At 40.5% G+C, this 19,565-nt stretch overlaps 1 protein-coding gene across 1 annotated transcript; it reads right to left on the bottom strand.

Moving 5' to 3' along the window:
* Positions 1-83: 83 nt before the first annotated feature.
* Positions 84-18,376, bottom strand: ripk3 (receptor-interacting serine-threonine kinase 3). Its single transcript, XM_034164228.1, has 13 exons — positions 18,213-18,376; positions 16,991-17,133; positions 16,747-16,915; positions 16,378-16,533; positions 16,034-16,185; positions 15,224-15,273; positions 14,800-14,952; positions 11,965-12,047; positions 11,752-11,818; positions 10,177-10,238; positions 8,789-8,840; positions 8,484-8,671; positions 84-3,548 (listed from the first exon to the last, which is right to left on the bottom strand). Exons 1-13 carry the CDS (start codon positions 18,237-18,239, stop codon positions 3,318-3,320), a joined length of 1,533 nt encoding a protein of 510 aa, XP_034020119.1. The 5' UTR covers positions 18,240-18,376; the 3' UTR covers positions 84-3,317.
* Between the last annotated feature and the right edge of the window lie 1,189 nt (positions 18,377-19,565).

Raw genomic sequence — 19,565 nt, forward strand, 5'->3', positions numbered from 1 at the left:
AACTGTGTTGCTGTGTTGTGATATGAAAAAAAATGAAATACTGCTGTCAGGGGATAATAAATTTGGATCAGACTCTTTTTTTCACCATATTACCTGATAGTTATTGCAGATTAATTTAAAAGTGATTTAATGTTAAAGATAATAAATGTGATATTTCGCTCTCATGTTTGCCAAAGACGTTTACCACATGCAACATTTTTATAGCTTCCTAACTGTCTCTGCTGCACTTTACATGTGATATATAATCATTCTGTCCTGTTGTATCACTGACAGCTGGTTGTTCTGAAAATAGAGCGCAGCCCTGCTGTGCACTGAGAGGTGTCTTCTGGTTAACAGTAGGCTTTGCACCATCACAGTTTTTCAGAAAAACATGTTCCAATACCATCACTGATACAGTTTTCACATGTAACCGTAACGCTGTTAGCATCCATTTTGTAGATTTTGTGTAATCATTTAAAAACAAACAATAAAAGGGTCTACAGTATTCTGTGTAAGTTCATCACTGTCGTTCGGTAGCAGATGGAGAGCTGGCAGCGAAGGACAGGATCTGGTGCCAGGATCCTGCCAGGTTCACACACAGCCATCACAACTGATTAGTGTCAACGCCGCGGTGCACAGCAGAGGCCTGTGTGAGCACTTTGCACACTTGTGTTTTATGTCAAAATTACTCATGAACACAATACAAATATGTTGTATGTTACATTGTTGAATAAAATCACAGATATTTTAGAATTAAGAGAAATAAAAGGACTTTTCAACAATACAGGAAGTGATGTCCATTTGGAAAGTACATGCTGTACACCTACCAACACCATTACAGATCCAATAAACACCATCTCTTTTTAATTATTGCCAACAACTGTCAAAATACTTTAAGACATATATTGTACACAGACAGAGAGTTTGGGTGATTGTGTAACTTCAGTCTGTTGTGTCACTTGGTGAAGGTAATTAAAACCACAATCCATTATCCAGTTATAACTATAACAATCACTATAACACTGTAATTCAGTGCGGGAACAGAAATAAATAAATGAATGAATGAATGAATGAATAAAAATGGTGGGAACAACTTGTCAAAACATCAAGCTAAAATATCTCCAGCACCCCTAGTGGCTCGAGGTATATTTCATCTTGCACAATGCAAAAATTGTGCAGTAAATAAATATAACAAAACACAATGCAATAAAAAACACAGTAAAATAATTTAAAAAATTATTCGTAGTTCTTAGGACATTTGATTAAAATATTTATGTTCAGAATTTGTTTTAAAATGGGTATTCTGTGGGTCTTAACAATTCTTGGCAATGCAACAAGGGCCCATTCTTTATGCAAATGGAACCAAAGGTTTCACATTGCTCATAAACTATTATGGGTTTGGAACCTGTTACCACTCTGAAATACAGAGAGAGAACTCAATAACTGAACCATAAATCTATTCACTTTTTTTTTTTTTAAGTAGGTCAAAAAAAGTTGCATTGCTGATGTTTGCAAAGCCTTAGATTTTTTTGTTATAATCAATTTAGAAGCACATAAAATGGTCATTTTTTAAAAGACAAACCCTTGAATTATTTCCGTTTAGACTGTTGTGTTCCTTCAACACACTGAATTGGTAAAATTTTAATATGCATGTACATTTATTAAAAAAAATACATATATATAATTTAAATCATCCAATTTAATATGTCAGTGCAGGCCTGGATCAAAAATACTTGCAAATATTCCTCTGTACCACATGGATCATGCTGATATTACCAACAGGGTGGACTTCAGACACTTGTGTTGGATCAGAACACAAAGTCCAAATCCATCCATCTATCCATAGTTTGTTACAGTTTATTAAAGTTATTATATGCACATTACAGGTTGATTTAGTGTTCACAGAAAAAAAAAAAATCCAGCATGTTAACAGTCTGATCAAAGCAAATAATTAGTGAATGGCCAACAAACACTAAATGGAAAACAATATCTGTTAAATATTTGCTAAATGGAATTAGACAGTGCCTTCCCTGTGGGTGGGCGAGGAAAGGCTTGCTGTCCTTGACTTTGCGGATGATGCTGTGATCTTTGCAGAAACAGTGAGCAAGCAATGAGCACTTGAGAGGATGAGAGGGGAGCTGGAGTGTCTGGGTCTGCAACTGCCAGTCCAGGCTTTTGTTGACATTCCTGGACTCGTGGGGAAAGTGTTGAACTTCCAGACATATTCACTTATCTCCGCAGTGGCATTCATTTCTCTGGGTTCTTGGCCTTGGCGGTCAGAAGACTCCAGGGAAAAGCTTATAGAGTCATGAGATCACCGAAGGTGTTTGTTAATGCTGATATCACTTTACAGGAGAAAGAAGGACCTGGGACATCAAGTACAAAGGCTGCATACGCACAAAAACATGGCGTACGTTCGTCTCCATGCTCAGAAATATCATAATTGAAATGACCAGGGAAATGTGCAGTGCCCCACACCAAGTTCATGGCTGTCATACACACATTTCTACAGTTAATGTTCCTCTGGTGAAATATAGAGGTGATACTGGGAAACTTAATTGTGTGAAAACAAGAAGTCATCAGAGTGATGTGCACACCAGAGACACACTTATGAACAATTAACAAACCCACGTGTTTGCAGTTATATGGGTGGATATGAAAGCATGCACAAAGTGATAAAGACAATGGCACTAACAATGGTTGTGTTAGCGTTGTTAGAGGAGCATACAACAGTTTCTTGGTTTTATCGTATGCCATGCTTCAGTAGAAAATCCACGCAAGTCTTTATACATGAGGCCCCAGGTCTTTGTGGTGCTGTTCCTTCCTGTCTTACGTTGTGGTTGTGGTTGTGCAACTTGGACACCAACTAACCAATGACCTAAGGTGGTGACTCAATGTCTTTGGTACCAGGTCTCTTTGGAGGATAGTTGGGAACACCTCAAATGACTTTGTGTCAAACAAATGGTGACTTTGGGAGACTCAGATGAGGAGGATCACTTGCATTGTCAGTGAATGTCAGCTGCAACATTTTGGACATGTGGCATGTTTCTTTGTGGATGATCCAGCACACAGATGTCAAATATGCTACTAGGCAATTTTATGGCAGTTGAATTACAGTGACAGTAACCTAGTCATATCTTTGCTTGCTATTACAAATGTGCTTTCATTGTAATTCCATTACCAAAGAATTGCTGCATTATTTAAAAAATGCCAGCAAAAGCAAAGCAGAAGAGGAACAAACAACGTCGGGAGCTTCTCTTACAAAACCTTCCTGTTGTGCAAACACAGACAAATGTCAGAGAAAAATGGGTAAACTCAGGAAAAAGTATCCCTAGAGATCAACCAACTCCTCCTGCCTTGTCTTTGGAGTGTCCAGAATGTGGAGATGGGACTGGGAGGGTGATGCTGGATGGTGCTGTTGGGTGTCTTTTCCTTTCTGACGTGTACACCTTCATGTGCAAGTGGTTATTATCGCCAATTTGACATCCACTTATACTGCTTGCCCAAATCTTAACTCCAGCCGCAAAGCCAGGAAGACAAACGAAAGGGTCAGGTCCAGAATGCTGACGCTGCAGAAGAGAAAAATATAACAGCAGAGATAAAGCCCACATTTTATACGCAACAGGCTACAATACTGCAGGGAAAATAACATGTCATGCTATAATGAAGAAAAACAAAAGATTTAATCCATAAAAGTACACTGAATTGTATGTGTCTCTCCCTTATTTAGCAGGAGTAGGGGAAAAACTACAGAGGATCTTCAGACAGCAGAAAATCCCAGTTTACTTTAAACCGGTTAACACCTTGAGACAGAAATTAGTTCAACCTAAGGACAGGATCCCTAGTTACAAACAGAGCAATGTAGTGTATTATATCAGATGTCAGGAAAACTGTAATGAACACTACATAGGTGAGACTAAGCAACCTTTTAAACAAGAGGCTATACCAGCACTGCAGAGAGGTCGCCAGTGGACCTCAGTCTGCAGTTCATCTCCACCTGAAAGACACTAACAACACGTTTGAGGACAAGGAAGTTAAAATCTTAGCCAGAGAGAAGAAATGGTTTGAGAGAGGAATCAAGGAAGCATTCTTTGTAAAACAGTTGAAACTCAGCCTTAACCGGGAAGCGCGTCTCAGACACGCTTTATCCCCTGTTTACAATGGGGTACTCAGGTCAAACCAGTTTCAGTCTTTTGTTCATGGTAATGAGTCATTCACGTCATCAGGAGAGTCATCAAGGGAGCCATCAGGGGAGGCTTCCATCCCATCATTAGGAGAGTGCTAACTAGAGCACAATAGGTGCTAATTAGAGCTATTGTTTAGTCACTAGCGTATAGCAGTCGGCCTCTCGGTAGGAGGCATCTGGTTAGGTTAAAAACTCCAGCTTTTGTTGGCTTCTGGTTTATTCTTCTCCACAAGAGTCAAGACAGAAGTCAGACTACCAGAGCAAGAATTTTAGCTGAGGAAGCTTCTGTGATTTGAAGCGAAACGTCCTCACGTCAAGCAACCCAGTCCAGTCGAAGATTCAAGCTTCTCTACTATGAAAACCACCTGGACAACTGAGAGCCTACACAGAAACATTGCGACCAACTGTGGGCATGATGCCCTGGCACTGGAACGTAAGCTGGAAAGGACTGCTAAAAAGATAGCTAACTTTAGAAACCACTTAAGATTTAACCTAAGATGCAAACAAAACAATGTTATTCCCAAATGCATGAAGCAAAAGGCACTAGAAGCAGGTCACACAGCAGAAAAGATCCAGCACAGTTACCTTAGGAGGATTTTGGGTCTTAGAATTAGAAGGCTTCATTTTAAAATATTAGACCTCCAAAATAATCTTGATAGTCTTTATAAAAGGTTAGAAAGCTTAGTGGGGGAAGAGGCCCATAATAAGATCACAAAGTTCATAGTTAAAATTCAAATGGCTGAGCATTTAAAAAGTAAGGAGCAGCAAATCAGGAAGTTTCACAACCTTTTAGTGCAGAAAAGGCGTACTTTCAGGGGGAGTAGTTTTAAAGATACACCCAGACAAATTAGTGACAACAGGGAAAATTGGGTAAAGAATCTGTCTGACAGGGTTCTTAGACAGAAAAGGATGTGCTCACCAAATGACTAAATTTCTCAGTGACCCCTAAACATATACCGATAGTAGATTACATCACTGCAGTAGAGTCAGCCATTAAACATAACAGTTTGTCAGAGTCAGAAGCTGGGGACCTCCGACTAAGAGTCACAGCAGTGCTTAACAGTGCTAAGCCTCCTCCGTCCAACATCACAGGAGAAGAACAGAAAGCTTTGGCAGCACTGCAAAAGGACCAAAGCATCCTTATCCTGCCAGCAGATAAAGGCAGATGCACAGTGGTCCTGAACACATCGGACTACGAGGCCAAGATCAACAACTTGCTCAGTGACTCCAGCACATACGAACGTCTGAAGAGAGACCCCACGAGTGGCTATAAGAAGAAAATCATTAGCTACCTCCAAAACCTGGAGAAAGAGGGACTCATCGACAGGCAGACATATTACAGACTGTACCCGGGGGACACCACTCCATGCATCTATGGACTGCCCAAAATCCACAAACAGGACGTGCCACTCAGGCCTATTGTATGTAGCACAGATTCCATCACATACAATTTGGCCAAGCACCTCAAGTGGATTTTGGCTCCTCTAGTGGGTAACTCACACCACCATGTGGAGCACACACAAGATTTTGTGAACAAGATCAAGGACCTGCCGCTGGAGGCAGATGAAACTATGGTGTCATTTGATGTGACTTCCTTGTTCACCTGCATCCACACCGCTGAGGCCATCTCAGCTGTGAGGCAGAGACTGCTGGAGGATGTGTCTCTACCTGAAAGGACCAAACTCACACCAGACCACAGCTGCCAACTCTTGGAGATCTGTCTTAACACCACGTATTTCCCGTTTAGGGGGAATTACTACAGGCAGATCCATGGTTGTGCGATGGGGTCTCCGGTATCCCCCATTGTGGCCAATCTGTATATGGAGCGAGTGGAGAAGACAGCCTTGACGTCGTTCACGGGCATCTCTCCCAGTCACTGGTTCAGATATGTCGATGACACATGGGTTAAAATCAAGTAACAGGAGGTCGAGGACTTTACAGAACACATCAATTCGGTGGATTCCAATATCAAGTTCACATGTGAGGATGCCAGAAACAACCATTTAGCCTTCTTGGACTGTGATGTTACGATTGGAGAGAACAGGCAGCTCCAGACAGAGGTTTACAGAAAACCCACTCACACTGACCAGTATCTGCTCTTTGGCTCAAACCACCCCCTTGAACACAAGCTCGGGGTGATCAGGACTCTTCAACACAGAACCCTACAGGTGCCCACAACTGCAGAGGGAAGGGCTAAAGAACAACAACTTGTACGGAAAGCCCTCACAGTATGTGGGTACCCACGATGGTCCCTGGACAAAGTGCAGAAGTCCCAGAAAACAAAGAGACCAGATAGACAGGAGACAGAGACAAGAAGAGGAGTGTCTCTCCCTTATTTAGCAGGAGTAGGGGAAAAACTACAGAGGATCTTCAGACAGCACAAAATCCCAGTTTACTTTAAACCGGTTAACACCTTGAGACAGAAATTAGTTCACCCTAAGGACAGGATCCCTAGTTACAAACAGAGCAATGTAGTGTATTATATCAGATGTCAGGAAAACTGTAATGAACACTACATAGGTGAGACTAAGCAATCTTTAAACAAGAGGCTATACCAGCACTGCAGAGAGGTCGCCAGTGGACCTCAGTCTGCAGTTCATCTCCACCTGAAAGACACTAACAACACGTTTGAGGACAAGGAAGTTAAAATCTTAGCCAGAGAGAAGAAACGGTTTGAGAGAGGAATCAAGGAAGCATTCTTTGTAAAACAGTTGAAACCCAGCCTTAACCGGGGGGCGGGTCTCAGACACGCTTTGTCCCCTGTTTACAATGGGGTACTCAGGTCAAAGCAGTTTCAGTCTTTTGTTCATGGTAATGAGTCATTCACGTCATCAGGAGAGTCATCAAGGGAGCCATCAGGGGAGGCTTCCATCCCATCATTAGGAGAGTGCTAACTAGAGCACAATAGGTGCTAATTAGAGCTATTGTTTAGTCACTAGCCTATAGCAGTCGGCCTCTCAGTAGGAGGGGTCTGGTTAGGTTAAAAACTCCAGCTTTTGTTGACTGCTGGTTTATTCTTCTCCACAAGAGTCGAGACAGAAGTCAGTCTACCAGAGCAAGAATTTTAGCTGAGGAAGCTTCTGTGATTTGAAGCGAAACGTCCTCACGTCAAGCAACCCAGTCCAGTCGAAGATTCAAGCTTCTCTACCATTGAATTGTATATGTAATCCTTCAATATACTTAAATATACTTAAATATTATTAGTGGTGTAATGGAGCTGGGTTGATCGTTGATCCATAAGGATCACCCAGCATGGTTTGGCACACACACAGCAAAATCACCAGTGTAAAATTAACACTGACAATGTTCAAATAACACTGTCAGAGTTAACTTAACACTGGTGATTTTGCTGTGCATGTGAAATGTAGATTAATTCCAAAGTTTACATGATAGTGTGATTATGGGTCATGGTTGCTTGTTTTTAAAGTGATAACTGTGTTAATTTGATGTAGTTGTGGTGAAATCACAGTGTGAATGGAGGGTAATGCAGCTGCACGTTCACATCACGAATTTGAACCACGTCTGTTAAAAACAGCCTTGTACTCTGCTAGAGAAGGGCTTGCTGCAGGGTCAGAGCACATCTGGGCCCAAGCATGGACAGAATCTCGCAAAACATAAGGAGTTGTGGACGAAGTGTCCATCGACTATCCCCTGTGCAGTTGTCAGCACACTAAACCAAATGTCATGTTCGAAGCCCATGTGCAGCCAAGCTGGCTGAAAGTGCACAGCTCTGGAAAATACTTAGTATTCCCGACTTTCTGATTTTCTGAGTATCTACTCAGCAGTGGGTATAACAAATGTATATATCCTGAAAGGGTTAAAAATAAAAGTATTATTGTTGCCCTCTTACCAGAGAATGTAGACATCCTCATCTTTTTGTAAAAGAAATTGAAGTTATAAATTTAGATCACCTTTGCTCCATTTCATTTTTATTATTTTGACTTGTCATGATTTTGGTAAAGGCAGTTCATTCTCCAATACTGTTCATATTGCTATTTAATAAAACAATTAAGCAGACTTCATTGCTCATTAAGTTCTTTTTTTTTTTTTTAAAAAGGAAGGCAAAGTAGTATTTGTCTTTTTTTTCTAATAAAAAAATCTGATCTGAACCGTGGGGTTTCCCTGTTATTTATATATTTAATACATTGTACTATAGCTTAAAAAGTAATCAAATAATTATATTCCAAAAGTCTTCATTGTTAGTTTGCCATTGGTGATTTTACAGTGTTATATATTACTCTTTGTTTGTTTATTTGTTTTTAATTTTCATTCTGAAAAAAAAAAGTTTCCTGCAGTGATACAAAGTAAATAAACCCACCTGGTACTGTGGAAACACATTTTGCTCAAATGGCTTTTGGTTATTTGCTGCTGGCCTGACTTTTGGGGAAGTCCTCGGCGATGGGGGCGCTTGAGAGGTGTAAACATGACGCAGCTTCACTTTATGGTCTGTTGATGAGTAACTAAAGTCATCAGGAACCATGTTTGCAGATTGAGGTGAAGGATGATCTGAAAAACAAGATGTTTATTTCAAAAGATCAGAACCGAGACAGATCATGTCTCTCAGTCATGATCTGAAACAACTCATGGTTTTGTAAGCAGCTCAAAGAGAAGCTTCCGTTTTACCTTTGACTCTTGCTTTGCCTCCTTGACTTGCAGGAAAACCACTTGCCACTTCCTGCAGCAAAAGGAAAAGAATGTCTGGTTTGTTGGTTGTTTGTGATACACCACCATCACTGCGGCCTAGAGATGTCATAACTTCGAACCTCTGAATTATACAGGATTAAAAGTATTTTTGTCCATGAACTGGATGATATGCATGAGGAAATGGGCAGGAAAAAGTTCCTGTTCATGTTCAATAGGCATTTATATCTGTTTTAACAGGTGTGTGTGTGTGTGTGTGTGTGTGTGTGTGTGTGTGTGTGTGTGTGTGTGTGTGTGTGTGTGTGTGTGTGTGTGTGTGTGTGTGTGTGTGTGTGTGTGTGTGTGTGTGTGTGTGTATGACCATATTTGACCTTTAGCATCTGTATTTGATGTCTTGGGTTCCTACATACAACATTTGAACATCAACTGACTTCATAAAGAAGCTATGATACCTAGAGAATCCTTTAGTCTATAAAAAGGTCAATTGTTTTATTAAAAAAAAATAAATAAATAAAAAAGTTACATTTTTATCAAACCAGTCATCCCTCCATTTAGAGCCGTTTAAAACAGGTTAAACACTCATCTTCAGTTTGAACTAGTTTACATCTGATTTAAATCAATTAAAATTTTAATTTGGTAATTAAAAGATTAATTAAATACGACTCCATTAAATTCACTTTTACCCATTGTTAGTTTAAAGCTGCTTAAAACATTTCAAAACTACGGGGACACTCAATGACATCAAATTAACTTTTACTGATTTATTTACTTATTTGTGTATTATTGTCTATTCATTTTTAGTAAAACAAATTCTCTTGCAATGGTGACAAAAGCAATAAAAAATAAATAAATAAAAAACCCACAATCATGATCTTCCCCTCTATTGACCCCAAAATGCAAAATGTAGTGGGCTCTACTATGTTACATTCATTCAATTCAGTTCAATTAAATTTATTTATATTGCACTAAATCACAAGTCGCCCCCAAGGATAAAGCTAAACCTCACTCACCGCAAATAGCACTTGTTAAACATGTAAGTAATCCGGATTACTCTCAAGCAAACAAAGCCAGCAGATTAGTGAAAACATAACCTCACTGGCCACACAGGAATAAAATCATGTCTGGATTAAATGTTTTTAAAAACACATCTGAACTAATCTAATGTTGGGAGGCAACAGTTTAAAATCAATTAAAACCACTGAACAACTGGTTCAGCACTGAAAATGAGAGAATGGTGAATCAAAACACAATAAAGAAACTGTGAAATGTCACACGATTACAAAATTGTTCCACTCTAATGAAGCTTGTTAACCTCCAGAATGTCTCTCTGAGTGACAACAGGCTGCAAAAACATTTTCACTGGTGCTCACCTGAACGGGCGGCCGTCCTGTCAGCACGCTATCAGATCTGTTACCGTCGACTCTGGGACTTGCTGCAACAAGAGGTTCAGTGCAAATGTGTGAATTGTGGTGATTTGACATCATGAGCTCCTAAATCTCATGACATGAAGTGGAAATGCGTACTTCCTCTGAGGCCACATAATCCTGGAATTCCCTGCAACTGCACATTTTATTTCTCCCAAAATGCAAAATCACATTTTTTTTTCTGGATTGTTATTTATTTTGAGAAGTTTGGTTTGTCATTGTCCTGGATCAAGACGAGCCTAGATGTAGACTTAGACTCATCTTTATTGTCAATCAGTAAAAAGCTTCACAGATGCTGTCACAGAATGAAATATCAATGCACTGCTCGAATAGATAAAAACAGAATAAAGCACAGAATACCAGTCCAAGGTGTGTGATAGTGACAAACAGTTGTTTTTAAAAACCTATCGATAACTGTTTGCATATCTGTGAATACACAACATACAATAAATAAAGGACACAGGATATTGCACATATGAAGATGCTACAAGGATAAAGTTGCTACCAGATGCTACAGTGTATTCCGTGTCCTACATTCTATACGTATTGCACTGTTCTTTCTATTGATTTGTATTTAGCTGTCTTATGACGGTTGGGTAAAAGCTGTCCCTGAATCTGCTTGTTTTGCAGCTCAGGCTATGGTACTGTCTACCTGAGGGCAGGAGGGAAAACAGATTGTTAAAGGGATGTGAAGTGTCCCTAATTATCTTTCTTGCCCTGGAAAAGCAGTGCTGTTCTGCCAGTTCACCAATGGTTGGCAGCCTTGCCCTAATAATCTTCTCTGTTGCCCTCATGACCCTCCCCAGTCCCTTTCTGGACAGAAGGGAAGGAGGTGAGGACAGGTGAGGACTAAGATCCTGACCTTTCAATATCTGACTGGACTTGGTCATCAAAAGTTGGTGGAAAGGGGTTGACTTGGTTGGATGTGTCGAATCCATGCTACTACTAGGGAATTTGGCAGCATGCCCCCTCGGAAAATTTTTAAAATCTCTACTCAATTTCCTACATTCTAAGGCAGTATGGGAAGCTAAATGCTAACTCACTTGTCATCATTTTAAATACTCAGTTATTATTTTAAACACATAGCAGTGTTCATCAATCAGCCTTTGTTTATGCAAGAACTTTCCCATATTCCCATATTTCCCAAAGTGTCCAACTTGTGGAGCAATTAATTTATCTGATCAGTGATGTTCATGTCTCTGGGTTCTCAATCTTTTAGATGAACAGATCTCATGGAATCACTGGACAGAAGTGAGTGATATCGATATCTTTGTAGGAGAACAAACGTCCGAGTCTTCAGGGGCCTGGTGCTTCCTGTCTTAATGTATTGTTGTGACATTTGGATGCTACGACCTAAACTGATGACTGCATCTCGTTGGTATGAGATCACATCAGGGTATCAGGACCTATGATCCAGCACGTTCTATGATCCTCAGTGTTGAGGACCCCAGCAACTGGAAAAGGCTAACAATACATTTTTTAAATGTTGTGCATCGGTAATATTGTAGTTTTAGGCCAGACCTGCAAGTGGAGTGATATGAACCCTCTGAAACTCCTCCATGACAGTTGTTTCTGCTCTCCTTTGGTCCTGGAAAGAGGAAGAGAAAGAATCAGTCCAGCAGTGATGCAACACTTGGTGGTAAAAAAAAAAAAAGCTGCGATTTGATGTGTAATGTCAAAAATGAGCCAAGGTTCACCATGACTTGTGCATACATCAGGAATTTTTTTACTTACCAGAATTTTTAACACATGTACGACAGCATCATCGGTTGTGCGTTTGTGTATTTTATGCAGGTCTTCTGTCACATTTGTGCACTCTGCCAAAACATGGAGAGAAAAACGTTCTGTATAAATATGTAACATCACAACTATTTAATACCAACACAACTCGTGGCTGAGCATCCTCCAGTGCACGCAGAGCTCCATACAGGTTAAATGACACCACTGTTTTGTTTATTTTTGTTTGTTTGTTTGTTTGTTTGTTTGTTTGTTTGTTTGTTTGTTTGTTTTGGCCTGACAGTGGTGGGTTTGTTACATGTACTATACAGGGATGTCAGAGATTAAAGTAAACACAAATGGAAACATCAAAGAGGAAGTGGTGTCATGTTTCCCCTGAAGGAGCTATGGTGGAAGGCTGCTGCTTCCACTTTGATAGTTCTCACAAAGTAACCTTGCCTCACCAGAAAGCCTCACTTCTGGGATCGCTAAATGGAGATGCACCACTTTCTGTTCCATCAGTGCCTCTTAACGGCAACAACAGGTGACATTCTGGCTGGTTTATGTCACGTTATGTCCAAAATACACCCACGACTAATTACAGAATGTGGGTATGTATGTCTGCCTGGAACCGGCCTGGAACTTAGCAAGAGTAACTTCAGCAACCAGCACCCCCACCCCGACACACACACACACTCACACACACTCACACACACACACAAAATCCATCCATTGCTTAGCAAAAGTAAATGTGGTGACTGATTCCTTATGAAGAAAGAATTTTGAGAGAGAATGTCCTTCCATTATTCCTTGCTTCCTTCCCTCCTTCCTGTCTCACCACATTGTCCAAATACTTAGCAAATATTAGCTCCTCATGTAAACTCAATACAAGTATTGATCAATCAAGTTCAATGTTCAGCAAAAATGATTGAAGGTAACTTTAAAGCAACTCAGTTCCATCTTTGATGCTATTGATAACTTTAATCAAAGACAAAGTATGTTTTGCTTTGCAAGTTTTCAGCTAACAAACAGAATTGGATGGGGAAATGTCCAAATACTTATGGACTTGGGGTAAATTTCATCCAAAAAGTATTCACAGCACTTTACTTTTCCACATTTTATTATGTTACAGCCTTATTTCAAAATGGAGTAAATTCATTTTTTCCCTCAACATTCAACTCACAACACCCCATAATGAAAACATGAAAAAAGGTTGGGAGTGGGGGTTGGAATTTTTGCAACTTTATTACAAATTTATTGTTTTTGAACTTATTTTTTTAAAAACTAAGAAATCACATGTACATACATATTCACTGCCTTTGTTCAGTACTTTGTTGATGTACCTTTGGCAGCTATTACAGCCTCAAGTCTTCTTGAACATGATGCCATAAGCTTGGCGCACCTATCTTTTGGCACTTTTGCCCATTCCTCTTTGCAACACCTCTGAAGCTCCATCAGGGTGGATGTGGAGCGTCGGTGCACAGCCATTTTCAGATCTCTCCAGAGATGTTCAATTGGATTCAGGTCTGGGCTCTGGCTGGGCCACTCAAGGACATTCACAGAGTTGTCCTGAAGCCTGTAGCCTTTGATATCTTGGCTGTGTGTTTAGGGTCATTGTCCTGCTGAAAGATGAACCATCGCCCCAGTCTGAGGTCAAGAGCGCTGTGGAGCAGGTTTTCATCCAGGATGTCTCTGTACATTGTTGCATTCATCTTTCCCTCAATCCTGACTAGTCTCCCAGTTCCTGCTGCTGAAAAACATCTCCACAGCATGATGCTGCCACCACCATGCTTCACTGTGGGGATGGTGCCTGGTTTCCTCCAAACATGATGCCTGGCATTCACACCAAAATCTTCCATCTTTGTCTCATCAGATCATAGAATTTTCTTTCTCATGGTCTAAGAGTCCTTCAGGTGCCTTTTGTCAAACTCCAGGTTGGCTGCCATGTGCCTTTTACTAAGGAGTGGCTTCTGTCTGGCCACTCTACCATACAGTCAGAGATGGTTGTCCTTCTGGAAGGTTCTCCTCTCTCCACAGAGGAATGCTGGAGCTCTGACATAGTGACCATCTGGTTCTTGGTCACCTCCCTGACTGAGGCCCTTCTTCCCTGTTCGCTCAGTTTAGACGGGCGGCCAGCTCTAGGAAGAGTCCTGGTGGATCCAAAATTCTTCTATTGACAGATGATGGAGGTCACTGTGTTCATTGGGACCTTCAAAGCAGCAGAAATTTTTCTGTACCCTTGCCCAGATTTGTGCCTTGAGACAATCCTGTCTTTGAGGTCTACAGACAATTCCTTTGACTTCATGCTTGATTTGTGCTTTGACATTCACTATAAACTGTGGGACCTTATATCTAGACATGTGTGTGTCTTTCCAAATCATGTCCAATCAACTGAATTTACCCCAGGTGGACTCCAAATAAGCTGTAGAAACATCAAGGATGATCAGCGGGAAAAGGAGGCATCTGAGCTAAATTTTGAGCTTCAGGCAAAAGCTGTGAATACTTATGTACAGGTGAGTTCTGCGTTTTTTGTTGTTTGTTTGTTTTTAATAAATTTGCAAAACTCATACATTTTTTCACATTGTTCTTATGCGGTATTGTGTAAAGAATTCTGAGGGGAAAAATAAATTACATCCATTTTGGAATAAGGCTGTAACATAAAATGTAGAACAAGTAAAGCGCTGTGAATACTTTCTGGATGCACTGAGCATCAAAGCATTCTGGGATGGGGTTGCCTAGCAACCATACTGTCAAAGGCAAAGCAATCATAAATGTGTATGTAATTTGAAAACCGGGCTTCCCCAGGTACCCTGCGAGGAGTAAATAACTGGCATCCATTGTTAGTTTTCTCACCTCGGGAGGAGGGTCTGTTGATGGGCACTGCTGCCCAGCATCTAACCATGAGATCCTTCAGCCTCTCCAGCCCTGCAGTTTGACCCTTGATATCTTGCAGCAATGGCCGATCACCTTGTGGGATACGTAACCTCACGATGGTGGAGGTTACATCTGCGGCAGAGTAGAGGAAGGCGGGCCTTAAAAGACTTTAGATGACAATTTCACAGTGAGCTCACAAACGATGTGTAGAAAGGAAACATCCTCGTAGTTTTTTAAATGCTTACTGAACCCTGTCTGCTCAATGATCATCAATACAGACTGTATTTCTCCATTACCTGTGTTGTTCTCTATGGAGAGGTCTCCAGTCATGCAACATCCATTACAATAATGAGCAATAAGAGAGTGAGAAAACGGGTACAGAAATTGTAAACTAGACACTTACTTGCATAAGGTTGTTTGCCTGTGAGAATGGACCACAGGAGTATACCATAGCTAAAAGACAAAAAAAACAAAAAAACAAAACAAAAACAAAAACATGAAGATGAATTACATTGCACTGTTTTCAATACTCAGACCAGGTAACTCAGTGGTACATAATTTGGACTACTGCCCAAAAGGCTGGGGATCAATTCACACTGAATGTAGCTGTTTGTGTCCTGCAAGAAGAAACGTTTGCATCATCTCACTCCACCCAGCCATAAATGGGCACCAACCTTGGCTGGAGAAGCGACCTGCATCAGACTTGCATCCCATCCAGTCTAGCATAGTCCTTTTGTTAGATCAGGTCTACCAGTAGGCACTGGTGACATGCATTGCCATGTCCTTGGCACTATACAACTGCATAAAAAAGTTAGTCCTGTATAGGCCGTGAGGCCCGTTGGGTTGGTGCTTATCCCTGGAATCTGTGGTGTAAAGTAGACAAGAATCTTCCCCTGGATGGGTTTACCAGTCCAACACAGGTTACTTATCCAGTCAAAGAGAAGGGTACCCATTTAGAGCTGGTTGGACTAAAATAATGCAGATTAAGTGTCCTGTCCAAGGACAGGTAGCATGAGCAGGATTTGAACCCAAATATACAGGTCTTTATCAATCCCAACTTGATAAGAAACTGGTCTTTAGGGAAAAGCACAGCTACACCTTAGTATTGGCCCTTTAAGTGAGTCCAACCGGAACCGCTGTGGTTTAAATGGATTGATTTTTTTTTTTTTTTAATCGTGCTGAATTTAAGCCTTTGTCATTACTGTTGCTGTACCTGTAGATATCAGAAGCCCAAGAAGGGGAGTAGGACAACTCAAAAGCCTCTGGTGGCATATAGCTAATTGTTCCACCTTCCCCTTCTTCATTGTCCTTTGTTGAAACCCTTGTGATGCTGTAGGACAACCTGGCAAGACCAAAATCTGTAAGCTGGAGGGGGCGGGGATTGTTGGAAAAGGAGAAGATGAAAAATACAGTGAAGACACATAATTAGCCCTTGGTACAGACGTCTTCCAAAATGTAACTGTCACCTCCACAGTGTCCGTTGTGGCTCCGTAAAGCTTGCGAGGAGTGAATGCTCCATGTAAAAAGTGTAAGTATGAGGAAACATCTCAGACTCACCTTGGCATTGAGATAGCAATCCAACAGCACATTGCTGGGCTTCAGATCCAAATGGAGCAAAGTGGGAGAAAGACTATGGAGGAAGTTTATCCCCAGGGCAACCTGGTGAGATAGTCTGAAGGCCAGGGGCCAAGGAGGGGGCCCACATAATGTGTTCTGGTGGCATGAGAAGAAAGATGCTTGTTTCTATATGCAGAATCCATAACAGAGAGTAAGCTGCAAGCCACATATACTGTCAAATGCAAAAATGCTGTTGCCCTCTTTGTCCTGACTTTGCACATGGTGAGATGCTGCCAGATATGTCTTTAAGTAAGAAACTGGCATATGTCTCAGCCAGGTTAATAAATTAAGGTAGAAATGCCGGTCTACCTGTAAAGAGGATAGGGAGCCTCTCTCCATGAACTCCATAACCAGCCCAAGCTGTGCTGTAGCTCCAGATAAGGGCGGTTGACCCTTAAAAACACCACGGACCAAAATAACGTGGGGGCTGCTTCCTTGACGCATCATGTTGACTTCATGCAGCAAAGCAGAACTGGACCTGGGAGGGTTGACTTGCTCTGTCAGTCATTGATAGTGGTGTTTAATAACAATAATCATCTCAAAAACTGCTCACCCATCATCATAACGAAGCAACTTAATGGCCACATCACAACCCCACCGACGATGCCTGGCTTTGTAGACTTGTCCAAACCCACCACCACCAATCACCTTCCAGTCCTCCAGGCTGGAGTCTTCGATCACCATGGGATAGTCACACTGTTAACACGTTTGGAGTGGAGAAAGGAAATGCAGCAGGGATTTAATGGTTTGAAGGAATGCTCCAGGGTGCGTCTCTTCCTGGGCCACGTTCTTTTCCAATATAACCTCACTTTATTATTGGCAATAAACACAGTGAGTGAAATCTGTTTTCCAGGAAAGCCTTTTGAACACTGAGGAACAAAATATACTTTCCAGAGTACAAGTTGCCCTTTTCCAAACAAAAAAATTCCCTCTTGAAGAGGAAAAAACATATATACGTAATTTGCACCAAATTATAAGTCGCATCTTTTTCTGTATTCAGCTCTTTAATTTGAGGTTTTTGTGCATTGTTTTATTATTGGAACTCATTTTGTTTAGCTCTTTGATTTCTGGGAGAGTCTGATATAAATAATGTTATTATGGACAAACTTGTTGATTGTTTGGTATTTAAGTTGCACCAGAGTTTAACTCGCGGGGCCTCCAAAACCAGTAAAAAACAAGAGCAATCCAAATTTCCACCAATCCGGATCCGGATCATCTCCAAAATTTAATGGAGTCTTTCATGGCCTCATAAAAAGTATCATTTATGATGGACTATATCGGTAAAAAAAAAAAAAAAAAAATTATAATAATAATGAAAATGCATTAGAAATGAAATGAAAATGCTAAAGAAAATCCTTTTAATTACTTAAATGGTAAAACAAACCCAAAAAAAATCTAAAGGGACAAGACCTTTAACTTCAGTTTAAAAACCAAGTACAGGGGTTAGTTAATAATGTACAAGCACCTCAACACAAACCACCTCCACACACTGACTACAGGAAACAAACACCTTTGTTCTCAAAGGCATCAAGTACACTCTAAAAAGTACAAAAAGGGAACATGATCACACTCTTACACAACACAGTGGCAATAAAAATGAAATAAAATAAAGTGATAATTTGACAGCTGCTTTTATTCTGTGTTCAGAATTCTGTTTCTTCTAGAAATAAGATATAAAGTAAATCTTTAGCCCAGAAGGTGAAAGTTGAATTAAGTTTTCTGCTGCCGACACGACAAAGACTCAGAGAAAATTTTCAAAAAGGGAATCCACTCACCTGCAGGGAGGCACTTTTCTTCTTCATAACCGTACAGAGTCGTGCTCGCACACTGATTCTCTGCTCGAAGCTCAGATGACAGATAAACGGACAGAAGCAGAAGTGAAACCTTTCTACCCGGATCCAGTCCCACAGGAGTTCTTCTTCTTGACTGCAAACAGGCAAGTGTGGGGTAGCAGCTTGTTTTTATTTATTGCACTCTTTTAATGTTTATTTGTTTTTCTAATATGTGTTGGGTTCTGTTGGTTTGGGTGATTTATGACAGCATGAAGTTCCATCCCTGGCAGCTAAAATCCATGTTGGCAGCCCGTTTGAAAGGATGAAAGTTGGTCAGGTGACCTGCAGTCAAGAGAGAATGACTTCAAACTGATTGTATTACTGATAAAATGACACATTGCACAAATAAAAAGTTGCATTTTCCGTGTAGCTGCCATGTTTGGCTGAAACTGAACGGCTTTGTGGATCCAGGTGCGACACAGGTCTGACGAGAGTTCAGCGCTGGGCTGTGACTGTGTTCAACACGGGTTCAACTTATGTCAAACCTCCCCACATAAAAGTGCTACTGTATTAAGTAAAGCGCAGTACCGCCATTCGTCAGTGTGGTGGTCACGCGTGTGGATTTTCACTTTCATGATCTGTTAACATCTATAACTGTCATCCCTCACGGTTCCTGGTCATTTATCTATATCTATTTATATATCTATCCATCCATCCCAGTAACATTCTGACTATGTTTGATCCCTCTAGACTTCGCGTTTTTGAGAGATACAAAAGAAAAAAAAAGTGTTTTCTTTGACCTTTGACCAAACTACTCCAAAATCTTATCACCTCTAGATATAGATCCTGTTTCGCCACTCCTTCAGCTAACAACTTACAAACGTGTGTGTGTGTGCGCGTGTGTGACTGTAGTTGTTCGGTTCAGTGGGTTGTTTGTTGAAAAACACGAAAAACAGTTGACACACTTCTGATCTCATGCTTCTTATTAACTATATTACTTGTAGCAGCAAAACTATATTTAGTATTTTATTAAATATTTTTACCAGGGTCTGAACTAGCGTTGTTCATAACTCGTGTCTTGTTGCGATGGTTGTACTGTAAGTGTAATTATGTAAATTAGGCATTTTACACATTGTGTGGGTGATTAGCTATGCTTGGGAATGCAATACAAGTGAACAAGTTAAATAAATTCAACCGTTTCTGATGATTTGGCAAACTATTGGAATAAAGAATAAGAATATATTCTATATTTTAAGAAAAATAAAATTCAAGGCAGTGTCTAATAATTTTCACACTTAATAAAATTAAACAACTCTTTCTGGGAGTCAGGGAGCTTTGATAATCACTGCGTTTGGG

The sequence above is a fragment of the Thalassophryne amazonica genome, chromosome 23 (assembly GCF_902500255.1).
Source record: "Thalassophryne amazonica chromosome 23, fThaAma1.1, whole genome shotgun sequence".
Lineage (NCBI taxonomy): Eukaryota > Metazoa > Chordata > Actinopteri > Batrachoidiformes > Batrachoididae > Thalassophryne > Thalassophryne amazonica.